This window comes from Eptesicus fuscus, chromosome 12 (genome assembly GCF_027574615.1).
Source record: "Eptesicus fuscus isolate TK198812 chromosome 12, DD_ASM_mEF_20220401, whole genome shotgun sequence".
Taxonomy (NCBI): Eukaryota; Metazoa; Chordata; class Mammalia; order Chiroptera; family Vespertilionidae; genus Eptesicus; species Eptesicus fuscus.
This window is the reverse complement of record NC_072484.1, coordinates 91,391,483-91,403,676: the sequence shown is the minus strand read 5'-3', so window position 1 is coordinate 91,403,676 and position 12,194 is coordinate 91,391,483. Positions and strand designations below refer to the sequence as shown.

Genomic DNA, 12,194 nt, shown 5'->3' with positions numbered 1-12,194 from the left:
AGTATCTTCTATGGGGGACCACAATGACTGTTTGGAAGCACATATATTTATGTTACCAGACAGAAAATGAAGTTGACAGAAGATGGCGGCGTGGAGCAATGTGTCTTTACCTTGGCCACTCTCACAGATCGTAGAATAAGGTTGGTGAAGACTTGGGAAGGAAGGTGGGCAGAGGCATATTTGGCAAACTAGAATTTTCTATGATTATTGGCAATTTCTGGGCATTGGGACCTGGAAGACTGCTCCTCTGCAAAGATTTACTGGGTCAATGAAACTCTGTCTTATCTCATGATTTTAAGCCCAAAGCCATGTAATAAAAATATGGAAATTTAAAACTTATTTTTGTATTAGTAAATTTTGACACTCTACTATGCACAATGGCACTACTCACTTCTGTATATATATTAGGATTTAGAAATAAAATAATTCTTAAAATTCCTCTAAAATAGGAAGATTCTTCTTAGTTAAGTAGTTAACACTGTCCTGAAACACATCAACTATATCCATGGCTTTAAGAGAGCTGAAATTCATAGGTATTTGTGGAAATAAAGTGATTGTCAACTATTACAACCTTCATATTTTAAAATTGGTGGTTGCAAGACTTACCTTTTAATAGATAATCATTAAAAATAAATAACATTATATTTCATTTTTTAATAGAATGAAAAGGAAATGATTGACGTGCAAGGGCAAAAGCCAAAATGTATTGATTAATTTTCATTCGTTTAGTATCAATCAACTCAAGGACAATAAACTATTACTTTGAAACCTAAACTGCAATGAGATCTTTTTGTGATTGGAAATCAAAGCAGAAACTAGAGCTGAAGCCAATTAGTCAAAATCTTACCTGATGTGGCCTTTTGTTCTCTTTTCCTCTCCACTCTCCCTGAAATGAGAAGCGGCAGATCAGTTGCAGTGTGGGGCATGAGAATAAAATGCAACGCAGATAAAAGCCGTTTACAGTAATTTCCAAACTCAATCCCTCCTTCTGCCATGTCCAGCTCACTTCCAGACATGACTAGGCGCAGTCGACTGGGATGGAAAGGGCTCTCCAATCAATTTATGGAAGTAAAAAGAACATGAGTGTGCACTCAATATGCTGCTGGGTTTTTACAAAATCTTGTTAGTAAGGGCCATTTACCCAATAGTAAATCTACAACTTGCAAACCATAGAAGTAACTGTGAGGGAAAACATGTGAATAAAATAAGACCATGGCCCCTTACAACCTATGTGGGAAGATCAAGGACAGAATACAACATGGATATGAAATGTGCCCCCGAAGGTACAGAACACTCAGCGATAGGAGAGGATAGAGCAATCCTTCTAAGAAATGGAGTGCCCATCAGTGAAGGAGAAAGTGGGATGTGACTTGGACCTGGAGAGACAGGTGTGAATTGGGGAACGTGAAACAGGGGAAGGATGGAATCTTGTCAAAGGAAACGGTACGGGCTACGCAGGACAAGGCTGTTGGAGGAGGAGCCGCGTTTTGAACCAGCTCCAGGGACTTGGACACTAGCAGCTTCGCACAGAAAGAGGGCTCTCCTGGAGGCTGGGCAAGAGGCACAGACTGAGTGTGGCAGTGGAACGGAGAAGAGGGAAGTGATGGATGCAAGAGGGAAGGCAGACTTTATGGGGATTTACAAAATGAGAAGGCTAGGGAGAAGGAAAGGGCGAGATGAGTGGTCATCTAGGTGATTTTGGGTGTAGTGACACAATTCAGGGAAAAGATAAAATGTGATGGGAGCATGGGAATGACAAGGTCTGGTCTGGACTTACTGAGTTTAAAGTGCTATGAGGACATGGAGCTTGGGTGCAGGGTCAGGACGTGTCCATCTTGAGAAGGTGACTGAGCTGGGGCGAGGGACAGGAACGTTAAGGCAGACAGCACAGAAGGCTACGCTGAGGACACTGGCCAAGGAAACAAAAATGCTACTTCTGACTGTGACCTACAGCCATGAGAAGACAGAAGCAGAGATCCATGGAGATCCACAGAGTGCATGGTGGTGCACCACAAAGAAAGATTTAGGAAGTATTGGGGGGGGGGCGGGGTACCAATAGCATCCGAGGCTGCCAAGTTCATGTGGTTGTTGCTAGGCTGAGAGAGCAGTTTTAGAAGAGACGGAGCAGAGAACACAGGAGAGGGTGTGAGCGCCTGAAGGGGAGTGAGTGATGAGGAAGGTGAGGCGCAGGAAATGGCTTCTCGTTCATCAAATTTGACAGCAGCAAATGGTGAGATGGGTCAATGGCTAAATAGGAGCAAAATCAAGGCTTCAGCGAGGCTACGGGACACTCCAGCTTCTTTATAGGCTTAGATAGGAAAGGTCGCACCAGCGCAGAGGGCGTGTAAACACCACTGCTGAGCTGAGAGCCTTGGTTCTGTCCTGGGTGAGCCGGGGCCACCCTTCCGGCCACCACTGTCAACATTTCCCAGATGGAGCTGGTTTCTGGGAGTTTAGGCAACACATGGAAGCTGCATGCGCCCTGGAAGTTTTTCTCCCAGTTCTTCATGTGTTTGAAAATCCTAAAATATACGGTGGAAAATGAACAGTCTTGTTCAGCTGCCAAAAGTGTGGAATTCACTTCACTGGCATCTTGATAAACGGTACATTCTACTCCCTTGGGTGATTTCCAGAGGATTTGTTGGATGCAATTTATTTCAATGATTCAAACAGATAAATGGTAGGAATCATCCATTTAAAGGTTTCCTTCATTCCCCGGCGTGATGGGGCACCTCCTCGTGTCAGCTTTGGAGATTGGGAAAGCCGCTGCTTCCTGTTTGAGTCCACATTTTTGTGCACTGGAGGCCGCAAACATTTTCATGAATTTTAAATGGTTTTTATTGATTTCAGAGAGAGGAATGGAGAGGGAAAGAGAGATAGAGACATTAATGAGGACAGAGAGTCATTGATCAGCTGCCTCCTGCACATCCCCTACTGGGGATGGAGCCTGCAACCCGGGCATGTGCCCTGACCGGGAATGGAACTGTGATCTCCTGGTTCCTGGATCAACACTCAACCACTGCCCGGGCTTCATGAATTTTAAAAAATGTTATTCAAGTCCTGAATTATAACATGTTTAAAGCAAAGCACCTCTTTGGAGAGTCAGCTTGTATAAGAATGAGTCATAAATCCTGAAAGGACATAGTGAATGTATTGGAGATAAATAATATGGGGGGGGGGGGTTGTCAGACTTCTAGGAGACCCCAGTGGTCCTCCTCTTCCCTCCTCCTGGTATTCTTCCTGTCCCTGTGCAGTCCCCTCCCACATGGATTAGATTGACTTGTGTAACCGCTAGGATTTTACAGATGATGGAGGGTGACTTTGGAGGCTGGGCCTTAAATATCACCGTGGCTTCCATTTTGCTCTCCTGGCTCCCCCCACTCCCCTGTGGTGAGGATACTCCACAGCCCTAGGGAGAGGCTCCTGTGGCCGAGGAGGAACTCAGGCCTCCTGCCAGGGGCATCAACGGGACAGGCACAGGAGCAGCCCATGGCCCGGCCTCACCCAAGCCTTCCGGGGCTGCAGCGTCGGCTTCCCCGGGACTGCGAGCACCTGGGAGACCCTGACCCAGAGCCCTGCGGTCGGCCACCTCCGAGTTCCCCGCAGAAACTGTGTCTGATGACAAATGTTTATTGTGGTCTCCAGCTGCTGAGTTGGGAAAAATTGTTATAGCAACAGATGATCCTGATTGGGTGACTTTATGATGAGATTTGGGTTAATTTACCCCTTAAATGTAATACAGCTACAATGATGCTCATGGTGTCAAGTTGGTTGGTCTCCCTGACTCTCTCCTCTGTAATGTGGGGGTCAGACTTGCTTATCTGGAATGTCGTGAGGATTAGATAATTCCATGTGAAAATAATTCCATCAGGAGTTCTAAGAGCCGCAAGAAATGGAGGAAACTCATACCAAATATTGGGGTCCATTGGTTCAGAAAGGGGGCTGCAAGTCATCACTGATAATGTTTTTTATGTTTGTTTTTTCCCCCCACTGAGACCTCAAACAATTCTCTGTGTTACACGGAAGGGCCCTGTAAACCAGAGAGGAAGGTAGAGATGTGAATTATGAGTTCTGTTATACATAATTATAGGGATCAACTGAGATTTCTGTCCTTTGTTACATACACACTGAACTTCGAATTAGAAAAAGAAAAACTAGGTTAAAGAAATAAAATATTAAAATGATCAAGGGACAGAGAGATCCCACTGCTGAACTGGAGAGGACCCTGTAGGTTTCTCCCATCGCCTCACCTTGCTCTGCGTGGTGATCGCATCTCCCTCATCTCTCCTTCTCTTGGTGTTCACCTTCATGGAGAGAGAGGCCTGGGAGATTTGGGTCTCTAGCTCTGAACTCTGTCTAGGTTTTAGGTCTAAGGGAAATCCCCATCTGTATCTTCTGCCTACAACACATGTCCTTAACCTACATCATTATCCCCCGCCCAAACTTCTCATCTTTAGAGCTACCCTCCTGCCTGCTCAGGCCCCCAGTCATGAACCCCGAGAGCCATCAGCTCCCCCTCCTCACCCTCCACATCTAATCTGACCTCACACCAGTCCCTTCTCTCTCGGCCGGACTCTCGGACCTGTGGTCTCTGTCTCACCGCCATGGTCCCAGGTCAGGAACTTGCCATTTCTCCCTGGGGCTCTTCCACCGGCTCTAACTGGTTTCACTGGCTTTAGGGATGGGGTTTCCACCCTTGCCCTGGCCTCTACTCCAGAGAAACCCCATGTTCTCTAATATAAAACATGTGACTGGGGAAATGTGGCCATGACTTTCCTTCTTTCTGTTGCCATCGCTCAGGCACCACACAGCAGTCCCGGGCATCAGGCTTCCTGGGCTATCCTGTCACGTGGTTCCTGCCTATGAAAGCCAACTCATCCTTCAGAGCTGAGCTCAGACGCTTTGCTCTGCCACCTCCCTTAACCCCCCACGCCTTGCAAACTAACCCCCTCTGTGCTCCCACAGCCCTTTCCTAGGCCTTTGTCTTGGCACTAACTCCAGCGTTTGATTCATAACGAGATGCAGGCCTGTTCTCCCAACTCGACTGCTGCCTCCTTAGGGGCAAGGGCTGTATCTACGTCCCCCCTCCCCCCTGTCTCTGATGCCTCCTGGGGCCTGGGACACAGCTGCTTGGGATGGAGGACCCCGAGTGTTCTGTCATGTCCCAGCCCTCCTCACAGTGTCCGAGAACAGGACACAAATCTCAGTCCTTTTTTAAAAAAAATTTAATAAATCTTCATTGTTCAGATTATTACAATTGTTCCTCTTTTTCCCCCCATAGCTCCCCTCCACCCAGTTCCCACCCCACCCTCTGCCCTTACCTCCCCCCATTGTCCTCATCCATAGGTGTACGATTTTTGTCCAGTCTCTTCCCACACCCCCATACCCCTTTCCCACCGAGAATTATCAATCCACTCCCTTTCTATGCCCCTGATTCTATTATATTCACCAGTTTATTCTATACATCAGATTTTTAATTCACTTGATTTTTAGATTCACTTGTTGATAGATATGTATTTGTTGGTCATAATTTTTATCTTTACCTTTTTCTTCTTCTTCCTCTTCTTAAAGAATAGCTTTCAGCATTTCATATAATACTGGTTTGGTGGTGATGAACTCCTTTAGCTTTTTCTTATCTGTGAAGCTCTTTATCTGACCTTCAATTCTGAATGATAGCTTTGCTGGGTAGAGTACTCTTGGTTGTAGGTTCTTGCTATTCATCACTTTGAATATTTCTTGCCACTCAGTCCTGCTGCCACTGAGCAGGCGCAACCAAGACAGAGCTTTCTCCAGGTGCTCACACTGCAAACGACAACCTAGGAAGCTTCATATCGGAGAGGTGGGCGACAGCATCCCCGAGGCTTTCAGAGTAAGGCACGTGCATTTGCCCTGCTGGCGTTTCATTTCAGCAGAGACCCCACTTTAAACACGAGACATTGAAGAATAGTTTGCAATTCACTCTGTTTAAGCCTGGACAGAGGACTGAAAATGGACCAGAATCTCATGAAAATGGGATTTTCAGGGGAAAACTTCCCTTTGGAGAGAATGTCTTTAAGTGAACATTAACATCCCACAGCTCACGGCCATTTATTTATACAAATGGAGCCTTGCTACTTTAAAAGCTATTTTAGACTTGAGGTTGTTGATATTGTTCCCTGGAGAAACATTAAGTATATATCAATTTCTAGCGCGTTTCAGTGGTTCAGTATGGCAGTAGTTCCTTCATCACAGTGATTATTTCTGATCTTTTACTTCTGACCTTTTAAAACCACAGGCACACAGATGGTGATCCGATATAGCTTACCAATAATGAGTAGCACAATTCAGTATCTATGTCACTTCTAATAAAAAGGAAATTTTGTGTATACATATATATGTGTGTGTGTGTATATATATATATGTACATATATATGTACATACATATATATATATAGTGTGTGTGTGTATACACATGTGTGTCTGTGTGGATATGCATATATATATGCACACACATACACCTGCATTACATAAATGCATATGTGATATATGTATATATACTGCATTTTATACTCAGATACAGTCTTGTGTCTAAAATATACTCTTCCTCTACCTCCTCTATCTTGGCATTATCCAGGACATCACGGACCCCTAGCAAGCGCGCCCCCCCCCCCCGCCCCAGCACTCCCAGCTTCCCCGCAGCCAATTCCGTGTCTGCGTTCACTCGCAGGCATTGTATTCACCCTGCTCTGAGCGGTAGTATTAATCGCCTCCGTTGCTAGGATACCAGAGAATGTTCATTTATGTCTGATGTTTCTTTGGAAAAATGCACTATAAAAAAGACCTAGAATCATGACAAGGAAAATTACTATGCACATGCTACTTATTTTAAAAACGGGCCATGATGTGTGTGTGTGTGTGTGTGTGTGTGTGTGTGTGTGTGACATGACTACCAGATAATAGAATGCTAACTCCCATGAATTTTTTAATGTTTTTGTTTCAACTAGATCTGAATGGAAAAGCGCTGGCAATATATTTGGACAATGAGGATCTGTAGTACTTCTACTAGGTGTACCAGTTACTAATGTGGATATTTTTCAATAGATGGAGTTGCACATATGTTGACATATATGCGATTTGATATGTATGCTATTTTGTTGTATTGACAGCAAGCTTCAAAACTTCATATGTCAAATTTGCTGAAGGTGTTAACATCATAGACATTTTTACGCTTAAAAATGTCCAATTTCATGCCAAAAAAAGAGCATTTGCGGGAAGTTTTAATTCATTACTTTGTTTTGAAGAAAAGTGCTGCTGAAAGTTATCGTATAGTTCGGAAAGCTTATGGTGAACATGCTCCATCTCAAGATACTTGTGAACGCTGGTTTAAATGCTTTAAGAGTGGTGATTTCCATGTGAAAGACAAAGAACGTCCAGGTCAACCGAAAAAGTTTAAAGACCAACAATGACAAGCATTATTGGATGAAGATGCATGTCAAACTCAAAAACAGCTTGCAGAAAGAGTATATGCTCTGAGTCAGCTAGGAGAAGCAGGAGGAGGGAGGTGTTAATCCCGTTTCCGTGCAGAGGAAGGAACGCGAAGAGGGATCCCTTCAGATGCCTCTTACTGACAGGGTCACGGGGTGCAATGCTGGTTGACCTGCAGAGCCAACCTCACACCGAGGCCCCCCTTCTTGCCGTGTGTGGCTATTCTAATGCAAGACTTATGAGAAAAGCAGTTTCGAGATGTAAATTTGAGGGAAAAAATGCCTTTATCCATATCTTAAAAAATCATTGCTGTGTTGCGTATTAGTATACCAAAGATCCCTGCTTATCAACTGTAATGAGGGAATATGAATATATAATAAAAGCCTAATATGCTAAGTGTCTGGTCCACCGGTCAGCCGTTCAACCAATCAAAGCATAATATTCTAATGATATGCTAAGGCCGCTCAACTGTTCTCTATGATGTGCAGTGACCACCGGGGGTCAGACAGTTTACCGGTCGACCAGTCGCTATGACGTGCACTGACCACCAGGGGGCAGACACTCCAACCAGTAGGATAGCTTGCTGCTGGGGTCCAGCGGATTGGGACTGAGCAAGATGGGCGGGACATGACCTGGAGCCCTCCTGCAGTCCCTCCCCAGCCGGCCAACCTCCTGTGTCCCTCCCCAGCCCTGATTGTGCACCAGTGGGGTCCCTCAGCCTGGCTTGCACCCTCTCACAAGCCGGGACCTCTCGGGGGATGTCGGAGAGCTGGTTTCAGCCCAATCCCGCAGGCCAGGCTAAGGGACCCCACTGGTGCACAAATTTGTGCACCGGGCCTCTAGTGAATATATAATATCCATCTCAATGCAAGGTTAGCTCAGTCAATCTCTTCCCACAGGAGACAGCTTGACCTCATGAAAGGAACATGAACTTGACCTAGGGAAAGGAGCTGGGCTGACTTCCCATCTTAACTAAGGTACCTTAGAGCGATGCAGCCCTGGGGACAAAGCATAGAGTGTCTACTTCTCACTACATGTTCCTTTTTGTTCCCTGCTCTTTTCTCGGTCTCTCCCTCATGTGCACGCCTGTGTATGTGTGTGCGTGTGCACCTGTGTATGTACTAGTGTACACACGCTGCCCTCCTGCAAGTGTAGAGAAACTCCCCCTGCCCTTCTAGCATTTCTGTTTGGTCAGCGGATGTGTTGCTGGGCTGTTTAGGCAAAGAGAGCCATCCAAGCACGCTGCGTGCTGTGAGCCCCGCACTGTGTGGGCCGAGGTCCGGAGACCGGCCCTTCAGAAACGTATCGATGTGGAGAGATCTGGGCCTCCCAGGCCGGCCATCTGCCTTGGCAGGGCCGACCCCCCATCTGCTGCCCAGCCCGGGGCTCTGCCATCCACCAGAGCGCAGAGAGCCCGAGAAGAACCGAATGCCCAGAGATGTTCCCTGGGCTGACCCTCTGCAAAGAGATGGTAGAATCAGCAAGAGAAACAATAGTCTCACGTCCTAGAAATTCTCAAGTAGAGGATTTCTCCCCACGTGGAGCCACCTGGCAAGCTCATGATTGACGTGACAAGCACCTGCTCCTCTCCGATGCCCGCCCTGGCCTGCGGGGTGAAGCCTCAGCGGGAGCCCTCTGATGGTCAGACCCTCCCGAGGCCGCCGCTGGTTGGCAGAGCGGTGTCTTGGAGACCTGCAGAGGCTGAAGCCAGATTGGCCCAAACAGCAACAACAACCCCACAAACAGCAGCAACAGCAGCAGTAGCAGCAACAACACGTGCCGGCCAGGCCTTAGAGGATTCTGCAAATGGGAACGCTACGCTTCAGCTACCGACCAAAGCGAGGGGGTGTGTGTACTTCTACTTTCCTTCGAGTAAGATCGTGTCTAGTAAGTTAGATGTGAGTCATTATTTCTAAGGGATTTAATATTCTAAACTTCTTTGGAATATTCATTATGTATATTTAAAACAGGAATACGTTATTTGATAAAATACAGGATATTTTCATAATATCTTCACTCACTCCTGTGCTAGAATAAAAACGAATATATGCCGGAAGCTAATTCCAGCGGGTCATAAATGCAAGAAGTTCATCAAAAGGTTGATGGACCTTGAGCCTTCAGCAAGGGCTGGAAAATCACATGTTATTGCCTGTTGGAAATGGCCAAGGGCATTTCCCCAAACCTGAAAAGGATGCATAAATGATTGCTTGCTGCCAGACAGCTGAGGGCATTGCAATCTACATGTTATTGCCTCCTGCTGGCCAAACACCTGAACAGCCGAAGGCAGTTTCTCCCAAACCTGATAATCTTACTGTATAGCAAACCTTACCCTTTGATATGTATATCTGCTCCAGGGCAATTTGTGTAAATAAAAACCTCTGGGTCCAGAGATTCAGGAGGACTTGGTTTCTTTAGCTAAGTCTCCTCTGGCTCCCCAAAATGCCTTCCAAAATTATGTTTCGTCTCTGGACTCTTTAATAATTGACCGCAGCCCTTCTCCAGATTCCTGAACCCTTCTAGATGCTGGACAAGACCCCCGGCAAATATCTATTAAGAAGTGGAGTCCCAGTCCCTTCCCGTGGAATCTGTCCAGGCCCCAGGAAATTGCTTAACTACCAGAATATGTTAGAAAAGCCAGTTTTTAGGAGCCTTTAGAATCACGCCGTTTCCACTTCCTGAGTCTTTTAAGACTTGCTCTGAGAGAAGCCAGCCACAATGTGAGAAGTCAGACTACGCTGAGACTGCCATGCTGTGAGGAAGCTCAAGCGAGCTACACATGGAGGCCACATAGAGAGAGCTGCCTTCGCCTCCCGGGACCAGCAACTAGCTGCTCCAGCCATCCCAACCCAGGCTCCCGATGCCTGTGAGCACAGCCCTCTCCTGGAGCGGAGCCTCCAGCTCTGTCCCTGCAGCGGACAGCATGTATGCGAGATAAACTACCCGCGGAACCCTTTCCAGCCCCTAACCCACAAACAGCAAGAAAGAGAAACGATTGTTTTATACCATGAAGTCTGCCCACTTCGTTACATAGCAGAAACAACTCCTTTCCATTGCCATAGTGAGAATATTTATTGATATGAATATCTTTCAACCTATACTAATATACACTGAGTGGCCAGATTATGATGATCTCTGAACGCATAATAATCTGGCCACTCAGTGTCTATCCTATATAATAAAAGGCTAATATGCAAATTGTCCCCTCGACCAGGAGTTTGACCAGCAGGCAGGCCGGCCAACCGCCCATGTCCCCTCCCACGGGCCAGGCTGGCCGGACCCCACCCATGCACGAATTCATGCACTATGCCTCTAATACACACACACACACACACACACACACACACACACACACACACACTGAGTGGCCAGATTATTATGTGTTCAGAGATCATAATAATCTGGCCACTCAGTGTAGGTTAACATTTCCCCCCCTAAATCAGGGCTCATCTAGATCCTTCCTCCCTAAGATGGTTTGTTCAACTATAGCTATACACATGTACTATTACCCAGCATCTTAGCACCTAAACTTATGCCTTTTCATAAGGAGTAAACCCTGTTATGATAAGGAGTGTGGTAATGGATGTATAACCGGCATAGATTAATATGTATTTTGGTTTTATGGAAGTATTACAATATTCCCCTATGTCCAGGTTACCAATCAAGAGTGCAGTGGAGGCTTGCCAGTTATTTAGCAACTTAGAATTTAGCAACTTTAAATCGGGCACCCATTTAAAACATTTACATGTTCACCCAGGCTTCCAAAGTGGCTAGAATTATATGGAACCCCCTGAACGGAAACAGTGAAAAGATTCAACAGCAATTTCTGCTAAATAACTTACAATTATCTTCTTTTCCCTAAATAGATTTACTTTGAAAGAATAAATTAGTAGAACCTATATTGAATTAACAGCTTTACTGTTACTGAGGGTTAATTTTCTACATGAGGGCAACAGGGGGCAACGTTCCATTAAGAACGGTACTGAGATGCGTCCCATCAGAATCCATGCTTGTGAAGTCAGAGTTTGTTCACTTTAAGTCGCAAATCATCCGAGAAACAGGCACACCACCCTGTCCTGCTTTTCACCTGGAGAAAAGGACCCCAGTTCCTGGCTCTCTCTCCCACGCTCTCAGTCATCAGCTCATTAGCGTGTGGAGAAAGCTGGTGGAGGCCAGAGGTGAGACTGATTTTATCCTTTGAGGTGTCAGCCCAGTTTTCCTTCATGCAGGCCCCATGTTTTCCCTTTTTTATCTTTAAAAAATCCTCACCCTACTCATCTTTTCCTTCACATGGACCCTCATCAAAGGGTTGGGCCTTAAACATTCAGGGAAGCTCATACTTCAGGGACCAAGAGAAAAACATGAGGAAAGTGTGCTTAGATCAGTGGATACTGATTTACTGTTTTCCGGTGTGGTAGCGTACGTTGTAATCTTACAAAGCCATCCTCCACAAGCCTGGCTGGCTACCTAAGTTTACCAGAAAAGTTGTTAATTATCTAGCACATTTTATGTGCGGGAGAGACTCACCCTGCGACATGACGGGCAGAAAGCTAGGCGTTTTATGTCTGAAACTCTGCTGTAAAGAGTACACGAGAAACTCACCATCAGGGGAAGAGCTGTAAGGAGTCTGCAGACTCTTCATGGCTGTGGCTTCCTGTGGGGTTACCGAATAATAGAGACAGAGTAAGAGACACCCCAGGAGACACCCCAGGAGGGCAGGGGAGGAAATATCA

The 12,194-nt window shown here is 46.0% G+C and overlaps 1 protein-coding gene across 1 annotated transcript in view; it reads right to left on the bottom strand.

The window, feature by feature from the left end:
* Window positions 1–12,194, bottom strand: part of CHST9 (carbohydrate sulfotransferase 9) — a 141,606-nt gene that overhangs the window by 83,516 nt on the left and 45,896 nt on the right. Inside the window, exon 2 of the mRNA XM_028155743.2 lies at window positions 848–886. Within this exon, the coding sequence (XP_028011544.2) occupies window positions 848–886 (39 nt within the window). The remainder of the gene's footprint in view (window positions 1–847; window positions 887–12,194) is intronic.